This window comes from Sus scrofa, chromosome 8 (assembly GCF_054392235.1).
Source record: "Sus scrofa isolate SSC_HxYL_T2T_F1_AM1 chromosome 8, Sscrofa_HxYL_maternal_Yorkshire_Landrace_v2.0, whole genome shotgun sequence".
NCBI classification, from domain to species: domain Eukaryota; kingdom Metazoa; phylum Chordata; class Mammalia; order Artiodactyla; family Suidae; genus Sus; species Sus scrofa.
In genome coordinates this window covers 111,414,633-111,429,173 of record NC_139390.1, presented here as the reverse complement: position 1 = coordinate 111,429,173, position 14,541 = coordinate 111,414,633, and the positions used below count along the sequence as shown (strand labels likewise).

The 14,541-nt window shown below is 39.4% G+C and overlaps 1 protein-coding gene across 6 annotated transcripts in view; it reads right to left on the bottom strand.

Annotated features, from left to right (window-relative positions):
* The window catches only part of SEC24D (SEC24 homolog D, COPII coat complex component), a 445,620-nt gene that overhangs the window by 40,402 nt on the left and 390,677 nt on the right, over window positions 1–14,541 (bottom strand). For all 6 annotated transcript variants that reach the window (XM_084973066.1, XM_084973064.1, XM_084973063.1 and 3 more), the window contains 2 exons: window positions 9,904–10,042; window positions 5,749–5,864 (listed from right to left, as the gene is read on the bottom strand). In XM_084973066.1, coding sequence (XP_084829192.1) covers window positions 5,749–5,864; window positions 9,904–10,042 — 255 coding nt within the window. The remainder of the gene's footprint in view (window positions 1–5,748; window positions 5,865–9,903; window positions 10,043–14,541) is intronic.

Sequence of the window (14,541 nt, the reverse complement as noted above, 5' to 3'; positions counted from 1 at the left end):
ACCTCACACTCCAACTCTCATAAGTTAACACATTTCTCCCACTATGCTGGTCTTTTCAGCAAGACACTTACAGAAAACATGATCCTTTAAGATAACCTGGGCCTGCCATCTCATTTTCTCTGTGGAATTGTCCACCTCCCTTACTATCCATACCCAGTTAACTGTGAAGCCCTGCAGCTCCTTCTAGTTCCAGAACCAAATCGTAGATCCATATTTTCTTTTTAAAAATTATTTTTACTTCTTTTTTTTTTCTGGCCGCACCTGCCTTATATGGAAGTTCCTGGGCTAGGAGTCAAATCAGAGCTGCAGCTGCCAGCCTACACCACAGCCACAGCAACACCAGATCTAAGCCACATCTGTGACCTACACCCCAGCTTGCGGCAACGCCAGGTCCTTAACCCACTGAGCGAGGCCAGGGATCAAACCCACATCCTCATGGATACTAGCTGGGTTTGTTACTACTGAGCCACGACAACAGGAACTCCCTAAAATTATTTTTAATTGTGGTAAAATATACAGAACATAATTCACCATCTTAACCACTTTTAAGTGTACAGTTCAGCGGTACTGAGTACATTTCACACCACTGTGCCATCATCACCACTATCTATGTCTAGAACTCCTTCTATTATGGGAAACTGAGACTCTCTACCCATTAAACAATCATTTACCATTCCCCCCTCTCTCCAGCCCCTGGCAACCCCCCTTCCACATTTCTGCTTTCTGTCTCTATGAAGGGGACTACTCTGGGTACAGCATTTGTCATTTATGTGACCGGCTAATTTCACTTAGCATAAGTGAACGTTCATCCACGTTGTAGTAGCATAGGTCAGTTCCCTTTTCTTTTTTGGCTGAAAAATATTTCATGGTATGTCTGTAGCACATTTTGTTTATTTGTGGATACTTGGATTGCTTCCACCTTTTGGCTATTGCGACTGATGTTTTATCAACATGGGTGTGCAAACATCTGAGTCTTTTCAATTGTTTTGGGTACATATCCAGAATTACTGGATCATTTAGTAATTCAATTGTCATCTTTCTGAGGATGTGCTATATTTCCCTCAGGTGTGGACTACCATATTAACTTCTAATACCTCCCTACCGCCAATCTCCCTCCTCTCATTACACAGATTGCTGTCAGAATAAACTGTCCAAGGCCCAATAAAGCCCCAGTGATACCGCCTCTGAGGACAGAAAGTTTACAGTGTCCCCAGAGCCAAGCACAGAGCTTGACTCAACGCAGTGCTCAACACTGTTGGCCGAGTGAGTTCATGTGGAGAGGGAAGGGTAGATTAATAGAAACAACTCCCTCTTTGCCTTTGATTGTCCTCATGGCCGACTGAATTAACATAAATTCTTTAATGGCCTGGCATTTGAGACTCCCCATAATGCTCATTTAGCAAACGTGTATAAAAATCCAAGAGATAAAGTTATGATGCCAAACCCAGTGGAAAATAAAAGGATTATCTGTGTGTCTCAAAACAATTTCCCAGCTTTACTTCCTATTATCTCTAATACACATTCCTCTGACTGATTTAAGTGTTTGCCATTTTCAAAACATTTCCTATCCAGAAGTCACAATCTAGTAAGCCTGGGCCAAGAATCTGGCCAGAAAAGAATTTTGTTTGGCACAGTTTTAAAAAATATTTGAATTTGAATGGGTTTTGGGGGAAGGGAGAATATACTTTCCAATTATCCCAGTCCCTACCCGAGTCCCTGTCACGCATCTACAAAGCCCAATGGCCCCTGAAGAAATCGGAGTAAGTTGCAAATACCTCTGAGAAACTGCTTCAGTTCATCATTTAGTTTCTCCTTCCACCTCCACACGTCCATGCTCTGTTCATGTTTTAACCAGCTCAAATGTCCCCCGTGCTTTGAAGACTTCCCCAGCCTCCAAATCAGAAATTATTGCTCATGTGTTTTCTTATGGCACTCTGATCATTCTCCTCTTACAGTATTTATTTTAATTCATAGTTATATATTTTTCTTATCAGGTCTATGCATGGTCAGGACTTTGAGATCAGATTCATAATCTTGCTAATACTGGTATCACTCACACACATGAGCCAAAGTGCCTTGGACATGCTAGTTATATAACCCATGACAAAGTGAATTAAAATTAAGTGGAGAAACGGCTTTTTTTGGCTGTTTTTTTAGGGCTGCATCCACAGCATATGGAAGTTCCCAGGCTAGGGGTCAAATTGGAGATGGAGCCGCTGGCCTAGGCCACCACAGCAATGCAGGATTCAAGCTCTGAGGTTGGTACTTAAACTCTCTCAGTTTCCCCACAAAAAGGTGGTACTCACCCCATGAATTCACTGTGAGAACTAAATAATACAATACATAGAAAGCACTTAGCATAGAGCATCACATGGTGAATGTTAATTTTATCATCTAAAATTGGTATTAAGATAAACTAAAATGAATAGGACACGTGTGATTTTTGTAATTCTTTTTAAAGTTTGTGTGATTTTTAAAAATACGCATACAAATTACATAAGCTCTTTTTCATCATCCAAATCTCTAAGGCAATTCATTGTCATACTTCATTTATAAGTTATAATTAAATTTGAAAACATGGTATCTTTTTTTTTATTATGAACCCTACTTGGAACAATAAAAGGAAGGTGAAGCTTACACAAAACTTTTCAAAACGTACAGGTTTTACTTGGTTCGTTGCCTGCTGTATAAGATTTCCCACCAATTAGGCATCTGGAACATTTCCAGATAACAGAGTTTGAAGATACTGAGACTTTTGTTCCCAGAAATAGATTTGACTCCCTGCCTAAGTTTCTACTAAAAAAGCATAAAATCAAGATAATATAGCCTTTTTGGCAAAGAACTGGAAACTCAGGGCTTAGTTAGATTTACAGTACTATTGCAAAGATCGGTAAAAAAATTTTCCATCATTAGTTACAAAGGCTTTATTACATTTAATTAGAACTTCAAATATTTATGTTCTGCCTAATCATTCTCCTTTGGTCAACAGCAATAAAGAATAAGTAAGCTGTCAAAAAGTAACTAGTACTTTAGGACAAGTTTTTTGCCTGAAATAAAGCATTTGTACCAAAAAATGTTATGTTTCCCAAAACATGTTCAAATATTACATTTAAAATTAACAAAGTAATCACCTTTCTTTAATAAATTGTTCTAGGTAATATAGTGAAAAAATCATGTAAAGCACTAAAATAAATGTTAAAAATTACGTTCACTGAAAAACATTTAAAAATCTACTCAGGAGTTCCCATCGTGGCGCAGTGGTTAACGAATCCAACTAGGAACCATGAGGTTGTGGGTTCGGTCCCTGCCCTTGCTCAGTGGGTTAACGATCCGGCGTTGCCGTGAGCTGTAGTGTAGGTTGCAGACGCGGCTCGGATCCCGAGTTGCTGTGGCTCTGGCGCAGGCCAGTGGCTACAGCTCCAATTCGACCCCTAGCCTGGGAACCTCCATATGCCGCAGGAGCGGCCCAAAGAAATAGCAAAAAAGACAAAAAAAAAAAAAAACAAAACAAAAAAAATCTACTCAGTTGAGGAGTTCCCTTCGTGGCTCAGCAGTTAACAAACCCGACTAGGATCCACGAGGATGCGGGTTCAATCCCTGGCTTCATTCAGTGGTTTAAGGATCTAGCATGGCTGTGAGCAGTTAGTATATGTCACCGATGTGGCTCGGATCTGGCGTTGCTGTGGCTGTGGCACAGGCCAGCAGCTGTAGCTCTGATTTGACCCCTAGCCTGAGAACTTCCATATGCCACAGGTGTGGCCCTAAAAAGCCAAAACAAAACAAACAAACAACAACAACAACAAAAATCCACTCAGTTGAAAGAACTTCTACTTAGGAAAAAAAACATTCTTTGCAATTTTATTCAATACAACATGGACTGGTCCCCTAGCAAATATCTAGGAAAGAAATCCTTGGGTCAGAGGTTGTTTTCTGAGAACTGGGCATTGATTGGGAAGCATTCATTTTTAGAAGGGGAATTAAGTTAAAAGGATTCAGTTTCTTCAAGTCTAACACAAGGTACTTCAGATACAAGCTGAAATCTGAACTGATACCCAAGAAGGTATTTTCAAATCTCTAAAGAATTTTAAAGCCCTGCAAGGTACCTATAATGATGTTACAATCATTATGATATTGAAGAAGGGACATGGCCAAGCCTGGGAAGAGCGACACACCTGCAAACTGATTCGCTCATTCATTCCTCCACATGCACTGATCAGCTGCCTACACTGTGGCAGACACGATGGTAGATGCCATGAAGGTAGCTAGGGCAAGATTCTTGTCCCTAAGGATATCAGAATCTATGAAGAGGGAAAATAGAAGAAGCTTCAAATTCTATGGGGATAATGGCTAAAACAGGTATATGGACCAATTCTATGGGGAAAAAAATCTGAAGATTTAGTAAATGACAACGATGAAGTCAGAGAAACTTTTGTGTATGCAAGCATGCATGCACGCACGCGCGCGCCACACACACACACACACACACACACACACACACACACACACGATAAACTTTCAGCCAGAGATTAGAGAATAAGTAGGGGTTTTCTGGGTGGGATACATGGGAGGATGGAAAGGTAGTTGGGTCAGAAGAGTATCTTAAAGTATGGAGTTGTATGGAGAGTGATGAATTCAGAGTATGGGGGGAAAGAGTTCCACACAACTGAAGATACAGCTGAGGTGGTAGCCTGGGGTCCAACAGTTAACGGTCTTATGAGGCCAGTTAAGTTTTTGAATTTAATTTTTTAGATTAAGGTAGAAGAAAGAGTCTCATAGTAACATTTTTTTCTTCTTCTTTTTCTTTTCAGGTTACATTTTATTTTATTAAACCTGAAAGCTCATTTTTATTGCTCTGAGCAAATGTTTTCTCCTGCAGCAGAGGCCAAAGCATAAATGTAATTTTTAGGTTTCTCTTCAAAGTTAATTCAGTGAACAGCCTCCTGACTGGTCCTTTTGTCACTGCTTGCTGATCTCATTTCTCTTTCCCCTGCCCCTATTCCCTGCCCCCCATATCTCATGAGTTTTCTCCTTAAAAGATAACCACTCTGCTTAGACAACACTTTGGTCCTCTGTTACCTGTGAGACAGTGTCCAAACCCTCTGGAATAAAACCCATAAGAATCTACTCAATCCCACAGAGCTGGCAAATCCTGAGATCTTGCTTGATCTTCCATATCTATATCCTTCCTACCCACCCTGTACTCCTCTAAAATCATTCATCGTGTTTCATTATAGTCTCATGGTTACATGTTAAAGCAAGGAAACCAGAGCCCAGGATCCCAGTCTGCTGAAACAATCTAAGGGAGATTTTGAGAGCCTTACATTACTGAGGTGACATATGGAGTAGAGAGAGGAGCTACAGAAACATGCCCAGAGTCTTACTGACCATAGTAGCTGAGTTTTTGTCTTAGAAGGGAAGTTTTTCTGAGATGACTGACAAAACAAGTCAGAGGTACGATATGGAACTGCTGCATTAAGAACCTAGCATATTCTATCTGCTAGGGACATAAAATTATTTTATACTTCTGCCACCACTTCTTAGTTTTTAAAAAGATCATTGCAGCGGATGGCCTGGTTGTTAATCATGTTCACAGCCTAGAAGGCTTGATCTGTGTCTTAGGCATTTCTTCATCCTCATGGCACCACAACATGCTTTGTTTGTGAATTAAAAGTTAGTTCATTACAAGTGAAAATTAGGCACTTGTATTTGACATCTGTATATAAACACACAAGTCCTGGGAACACTTACTCTGCAGTAATCCAAAGTAGCAACATATTCATAAGATCCTAGAGATAGCTCTGGCTTCTCGTAGTGGTCCAGTCTTCTTCCAATGTGGTCCAGATGTTGGAAATAGAATGGCGGAACTAACAAAAACAAAATAGGAAAGGAAATATTTTGTTTTTATAACACAGACGATTTAGTCAGTTTTCAAAATTTACTATGGGAAGAAAGGAGTTACTATGAGAAAAAAATATTGTAAAGCTGGAATGCAGTATATTCTAAATATCCATATTAAAAAGCATGTCTTAGAAAGAATGAGGGTTTTCTAAAATATCCTCTTAACCCTTCCACAGTTATTGATGACAAAGAACATTAATGATTTAGATCATTACAGAGAAACAGGGGATAAAAATACCAGTGTTTTTAAATTGTCACAATTGAAACAATTGTCCCTGTTTAATTACCTCTTTTAAAAAGAATTCTGGCTTTTCTATTTAAATTTTCATTGTGCCAGCAAATATACATTGGTTACTTGGACTATACTATGAGCTATAATATTTATTATCCTTTAATTAAGAAATGTCTTCAGCCATGGGGAGTTTGCATGGTAATCTTTAATGTTTGGGCTTCAGAGCAGAGAGGATTACTGTATTAGGGAAAGACTACACCACTAAGCTCTCGGCCGAGGAACTCTTAATTTGATTCAAATGTCTAAGAAGGTTAGTTCTGGCAAAGACCTGGAAGTCATCCAATAGCACAGAAACACTTATGAGTCACACACTGAACACTTGGACAAATATGGCCTGGTATCTCTGTGAAAACGAACTCCCATTGCCCTGAGATTAATAGGGCTGGCCATTAAACCACTGACAATAGAAGTATCTGAATAAACAGGAATGCTCTGGTTTCAAGCATTTCATAATGAACAACAACTTCATTTGCAAAATAACAGAAGTAATGACTTTTGTTTTAAAACCAACAACTCAGTATTCTTTATTTTTAGCTGTGAACTAACACACAGATTACAACAGGATTTTTTTCTTAGTTTGGACTGAAAATATCACTAAGGCTTGAATTTTTTCCCACTTTCTTATCATCACATAGCCACTTCTTTTTATTTTTTATTATTTATTTATTTATTTATTTAGTCTTTTTGCTATTTCTTTGGGCTGCTCCCACGGCATATGGAGGTTCCTAGGCTAGGGGTTGAATCGGAGCTGTAGCCACTGGCCTACGCCAGAGCCACTTCTTTTTAAACAAGACTCTTAAGTACATACGGATCTCTGAATCTGGAAAATTCAAGGTCTTGAAAAGGTTATGGAAGTGAGAAACTGATGGCCTCAGCTGAGCTAAGAAAACCATAGAGGGAGTTCCTGCTGCAGCTCAGCAGGTTACGAACCCAACTAGTATCCATGCAGATGAAGATTTGATCCCTGGCCTCACTCAGCGGGTTGAGGATCCGGTGTTGCAGTGAGCTGTGGCGTAGGTCGCAGGCGCAGCTCGGTTCTGGACTTGCTGTGGCTGTGGCATAGGCCAGCAACTGCAGCTCTGATTGGACCTCTAACCTGGGAACGTCCATGTGCCATGAGTGCGGCCCTTAAAAAAAAAGGAGAACAGAAGGCTATGAGGGCCTTAAACTGCTATCGTGTTATGTTTAGATGAGATGGACGATGCATTGGTGTTCTAGGATGCATCGGGGTGGTGGCTTCTACACAGCTTCTACAATTTATTTTCATTCACACACCTGCCTATAATATGCGAAAAAAAATTTCCCCTTAAAATTAATTTTATGTCTGTTAGCATTTATCTGCCATGTTTTATAAACTAGAATTCATGCTCCCCATAAATTATGCACTGCCACATGATACCCATCTTTCAGTGTGTCTTTTGGCCTCATATGCTTCCCACTGTGCAATGTCTGGATACCTTGAAGGGAAACAGAGAGGAGTCACGTAACCAAGCTTGCTGGGTTCTTTCTAACTCCAAATGTGTGCCTTCTTTAAACCCAAATGAAGAATGTAGGTGTCAGTGGAAACCTAAGGGAGTCTGGCCTCCTTGTGGGAGTAAATATTGCAGTCTAATATGAATAACCCTATTAGAAAATGAACATGGCAGCTTCCTAGGAGTGGCTCCCAAGAGAGGGGAATTTTGTGTAGAAGAACTCTGAGTGTTTTTTTTTTTCCCTACCAGGAAGTGTCAGGGCCTTTTAAGGCTTGGAGATGGCACTTCAAGTGTGAGGCCAGAGGGTCATGCTAAACTGAAGATCTCAGATGATCTCAGTGGACAGATCATGGATAAATTTTTGATCACCCTGCTAAGAAAGTTGAGGGCCTGAGTGAAGACCTTGAGGATTTGGTGACCTTGGTGGAGACATTCATCAAAATGCTTCAGGAGAGGCCTCTGCTGTCTCAAGACTTTTTTCCTCCAAAACCAAAACACAGGGAGGTGTGTGGTCATAGGGTTCCTGAAATCCAGGTCCTGAGATTGTGTGATAGCCCAGGATTTGGTTGCAGGTTTCATCCAGGCTGAGAGATGGAATAAGATCTTCCTTAGAAAGAGAAGTCTGGGGCAGGGGGTGGTGGTGACAGGGAGAACCAACAGAATCCAGTCTCACGAGTATATCCTGTTGGTATTGAGTAGATGCCACAGTCAGAGCAAGCAGAGAGAACTTCCAAGAGGACCATAACCCAGTCTTTGAGATGATGCTGGAAACCAAAGAATCTATTCCACAGCAAGGTATTTTTAAGAAGTGACCAAAGGTCCTCATGAGAAAGCTTTACCCGGTGCCTCGCCAGCACTAGGAGCTGGGCAAAGCCGTGGACTGTGTAAGGGGGCAGGCAAACAAGGAGACCAGTCTCCCACCAGAGAAGACTCTTGGGGCTCAGAGGCCATGAACAAGATGACACGGGCAGAAACTGGGTCTGGGCTCCCTTGTCATTAGGGAGCATCCAGCACCCACAGGAGACCTGGCTCCCGGGCAGAGTGCTATGCTTTCCTAGTGCCCTGCAGGGGAGGGTGGTTATGAAGATAAGAAACAGGGTAACACACAAACGCCTCACGCTCTCATAATCATCCCCTGGCTCTGGAAGAACTCTGCAAGTGTAAACGAATGTGGGAATGTTCTCAGCCTCAGAATCTGCTTTATTTGACACCAAAGAACTAAAAATAGAGACATGTTATAAATACGATAAATGTAAGCACTTTTGGCAAGCTGGCCATTTTTTCCAACATCTGCAAATTCATACTGGAATGAAGCTGAAAATACAGCAAATCTGGGACAGCCCTTCGTAAAAATGTTTTCTTCTTTCTTAAACAATCGGACATTCATCTTGGAGGGAAAAAAATTATATACCCGTTAAAGCTCTCAATTATACATGAGCTTTTCCTAAATACCAATGAACTTATATTGAAGAACAGTTCAGAGGAATGGTGAAAGAGGGGGCAGTCTCTCAAGTTTATCTTCTGTCAACATAGATAAATAGAGATAAAAGAAAGTTCTTCTTCATCATTTCCTTGAAAGGAAACCAACCAGAATATACTCAGTTTAGGACATCCGAGCCCCTCTTAGCCTCATATAAATGCCTGAGTCCCACAGGGAAGTTGTTATGTTTCCTATAAAAAAGTAGAGAAGTCACTTCATTTCGCAATTCCTTTCCATAAAGCCTCAGCTGAAGGCAAAATGAAATGTTACCTCTTATGTCTGCAGAAGACAAGACTGAGAGATTGTTCGCTGTCGTGTCATTCCTTTGAGCTACTCTTGAATGTGTTGAGGAAAAGCTAGGGTGTGAGAACTGTAACAGATACATATATGTATACTTTTTTTTTTTTTTTTTTTTTTTTGGTCTTTTTGCCATTCCTTGGGCCACTCCTGCGGCATATGGAGGTTCCCTGGCTAGGGGTCTAATCAGAGCTGCAGCTGCCAGCCTACGCCAGAGCCACAGCAACGCCAGATCCAAGCCGCGTCTGCGACCTATACCACAGCTCATGGCAACGCCAGATCCTCAACCCACTGAGCAAGGACAGGGATTGAACCCGCAACCTCATGGATTCTAGTCGGATTCGCTAACCACTGAGCCACGACGGGAACTCCAGATACATATATTTTTTCCCAGGCCAAGAAATGTAGCTTGTATTCTGTTTACTACAGAGCTGTCCCTGAGCGCATGAGTTGCTGCCACTTACCATCATTCACACAGCTGCAAAATCCACACTGGTACCTCCTTCCTCCCTCAATGAACTGCATGAACGGGCACATGTAGGCTTTGCACCTGTTGCATCTGACTGGTCCAGTCTCCCCATGATTGACCAAGTAGAGGGGTGTCTACAGGAAGCAAGCACAAGTAAGAGACACGTGGGTAGAGGATTTCTAGGTTATTTTAGAGATCCTACATATTCGTTGTCATTTGAAAACCCTGGGCTCTAAGGAACTCAACTACTAGTGTTCACCAGGGGAGTAAGGATGCCTATCTTGATACTGAAAGGTAATTCCCAAACAAAAATTAACTTAAATGTACATCTAATTTATAAGCACATATGTCGATTTATGTATATGTGTGTACGTATATTTACCTACATGTGCAAAGACAGAAAGAGAAATATATTGTGATGGTAATAAATAATTAATGAAGCCTACGTTGAAATGTCCTAAACACTTTGTAGCACATATTTTGGAAAGTTTGTTAAGTATAAAGAAAGAAAGGAATTGGGTCTGATTGTAAAAGCTCTAGTTTGCACAGTGGTGTGCTGTTTAGATAGTTTCATTATAGGACACAAAATATTTCTTCAAAATGGCAACTCTCTGAAGAAATATGCAACAATGTTCACTTATTTAGGCAAGGAAGCTGATTCTGCCTTTTCTGTTTCATTGTCCCCTGATAACATGTCTCAGGAAGTACTCTCAACGTGGCTGGTTATGTGTTGCCAAAACAAAAAAATAAGTATTTCAACTGCTTCTTCCTCATAAACATACATAGAAACCATTACACATCTTTTACAACTTGAAAGTGAAAAAGCTCAGCATCAGAAGTCTGCCTTGTTTCCCAACCCTTCTGGCTTTCAGAATAAAACCACAAAGCTTCTTCTTGTTTTTATAAATCTCCTTCAAAATAACATTTTTAGAAAAGCTTGACAATTAGAGGGTTTGGCACATCAACTAAGTTTTTCTTTCAAGATGTAAATAAGGCAGACTGCTTTTTTTGGAGGGGGACTACACCCACAGCGCATGGAAATTCCCAGGCTAGAGGTCGAATTGGAGCTATAGCTGCAGGCCTACACCAGAGCCACAGCAACACCAGATGCAAGCCATGTCTGCGACCTACACCACAGCTCACGGCAACGCCGGATCCTTAACCCAATAAGTGAGGCCAGGGATTGAACCTGTGTCCTCGTGGTTACTAGTCTGGTTCGTTTCTGCTGCACCACAATGGAAACTTCCCAACTGCTTTTTCATTAAGACTTGAAGAGTGGGAGGAAGGTGGTGATAAGATGGGGTCATAAGGGCCATTTTCTTAGGGGAAAAAAAAAATGAAAGAAAGTGAGAGAGATTTACTGTATGATCCCTGCTGAGATATTCAATGTAAAAACTAATCTACAGCTAAGGTTTCAGAATGAGTTGTGAGGTCTCAGAGCAGGAAAAGAAAAAAAAAAAAAAGTAGTATAAAACATAAAAGAATCAGTGAAGGATAAAAATAAAATACATTCAGAATCACTCCCTTTGCACTGCCCTCTCCCCTCCTCTTGTCTCAAGGAACCCGAAGATGGATTGTCTTGTTTCTGGTCTCTTCTGATCTATAGCATAGCTCTGGTGTCCCGTTGGTAGGACTGTGACAAGGATTAAATGAGGAATCCATGTGCAGTAGAGACCACTATGCCTGGCACAAAATTACTGGATCTGAGATAACTAAGTGTCATCATCATATCTGAACAGAACAACCTTTCCTCTCTCAAAACCACTCAGCTCAGGAGACAGCATATATTTAATTGGAGAGTTACAGTTTGATAGGTTTGAGATATGCTTATATATAGAAATATTTTATATATAAATTTATATATACATTTAAATTAGCCATTTTATATAAATATTTATATATGTAATATATCTATTTAAATTAGCTATTTTATAGAAATATTTATATAAAATTTAAATTGTATCTATATAAATATTTCAATTAGCTAACTTGTTATTATAAAAAATGATTGAGAAGATAGGGAATTGACCTTTTGGGGGCTTTCGAGACAATCTGATGGTTAAAAAGGTTGAGAGGCACAGGAGACTTTAAAACCATTACAGGAGTTTGATTTAAATATACATATACTTTCAAATATTGACATATACAACACTTTTTATATAATATTTTTGTTTGAAAGGCATAAAGTGATGAATGTGTGTCCTCTTCAACTGCTAATAGTAAGAAATAATCTGAGGGGACAAACGGGAGGCAAACAAAAAGATGCAGGAACCAACAAGAGATTCTTAGGACAATGAATGGAGAATCTGAATAAGAAGTGAAAGACAACAAAAACGTCATGAAAAGGCAGCTTTTTCTGCATCAAAAATCCAATCATCTTTGGAGTTTGGGTTGCTGCTCTGTCCTATGGCATCAACCTCTGAGATCAGAAGATGTTTTCAAGAGAGTTAAACTAGGGTTAAAGCCTGCAATTTCCATAGACTCCAGCCAAATTTACTTCCCTCGTCCTTTTATCTTTGAAGCGTTCAAAGGCTACAACCAATTCCCCGAGACACTTTAGAAATAAAACCTGGCTCAATTTTTTGCTAGACAAAGCAGAGGTAATGGAAAATTAACCTTATTTTTACCAAGATTTATGCAAAGGCAGGCCCAGCTGAAAATCACTGTGAAATTGTCGGCAGCTAACACCTAAAGCATTCCAGTCCTGGCAGATTCAAACTTGCAGAACTGAAAATGCATGTCTAGTAACAAACTGGAGTCGAGTAATGACTGTACCGAGGCTATTAAATACACTTGCATTTTTTCTATTTTCACTCTTACAAACTGGATGACAGATAGGTAAAGAAGGTCTTCAGACAATTGAGGTGACAGCAAAGAATGTTAAAAGCTTTTTAACTGTTTATATTTTCTTTTTCGGCAACAAAGACTAGGGTTTCTAAATTATGCTGTCTTGTTTCATCTCTTGGTCTAGGTTGAAAAACCATCGGAGATTTTTCTCTGCTTTCTCCAGATGGCTGCTTATCTGCCCTACAGTGGTGTGCATGAGCTCATAAATAGCTAATCTCACTATTCTTCTGAGTTCAACATTACTGCATACGGCTTTAAAAAAAAATCGAATTACTTTCCAAAAATTCCCTAATTTTTTATATTATGTCACACTTAGCTCAGAAAATATTTTCACATTTTATCATTTTGTTTATAAGTATGTTTTAATCATTTGGCCTCTAGTATATTCCTGCCTGTCTTCCTTTCTGTTCTCTCAAATGGAAAAAGGAAAAGGATGGAGAGACTAGCTCTAAAACCCTCACCTGGCTATTCTTGGTTCTGATCCTGTGCGTTGAGTTTGTATAACATGAACATGATGAGGATGCTGGGGAAAGAAAAGGGAGGAAAATAATATCTGAAAATTTTGTTTGTATTTTTGGACTCCCAGGGTTAAGTCAAATACTTCGCTGGTACTAATTTTAATTAAGATGCTTCTATTGAATAAAATGTATCTCTTTTCTGTGCATATATTAACCCCATGGTTGATTTTGGACCACGAACAAGAATATAATTCATTGAAAAACCAGGTTGAGTGTAAAAAACTTCTGGTAATTATTCCATATGGAAGAAGTAAACAACAAAACACATCAATCAGTAACTTCCTTGGCACTACTAATACAATTTTTAAAGTTTTCCTATGTTTATATAGTATCAGTTTTCCAAGTATTCCTGCCATTCTCTTTAACATTTGTACAGTCGGTGCTGGGTATGTTGTGTGCCGTGGTGGGGTATACAGTCCAGTGGGGTAGAAAGACATGAAACAAGCATGCACATGTGCAATTAAAAGAGCAAAGTGGAGCAGAAAGAATATTTAGGAAATGATCATTAATAAAAGCAACATTAAACTATTACAAATTGTAATCAAAAACAAAAATAGATGATCAGAGAAAATGAAGCACATCTTAGACAGATCCGACATGGAGAATTTTGACAAAGTTTATAGCCTATGTGTTTCTATTTTGGCATACCCTTAATAAAAGTCTGAATGTGCAAGTCTTGCAATATAGTCTCTGTTCTAGCAAAAGTGAGGGCAGTTTAATATTACAAGTTGATTATACTAAATCTTGAAAGCTAAGAAAATATGGAGGTGTTCTTACAGCACAGATCCAGTAGGTGGCACTGTACAACTAAAAATTAAAACCATATCAGTAGTTAATAAAATACTCAAGATAATTATGCTTCATACATTTTACGTAACTATAATAACATTTAACTGAATTTATGTCTGTTATTACCATCACAAAATTAAGAAACCTATATTTTTCTTGAAAAAAATCCTTTGGTTGTGGTTCAAAAATATTCTGGGTGAAACAAAATGTGATTAAACATGAAATCATGTTTTAGGCATTTTAGGCATAAGTTACATAGAAATTACAGAAGGTGGAAAATTTACAGAAGATAACAGCCAAGAAAACACTGTAAAATTTCTAATTCTCTCCCAACATTTTCTTGACTTTTTGCAGGGAAATGATGGTATTGTTGGGATAGGCAGCCCCCAAGCACAAAAAGGAAGCTGATGGGGGTAGAGGTGAGCAGCTGAGCACCCACCCTGCTCTCCACATTCTCAATCGAAATGAAGCATAACAAA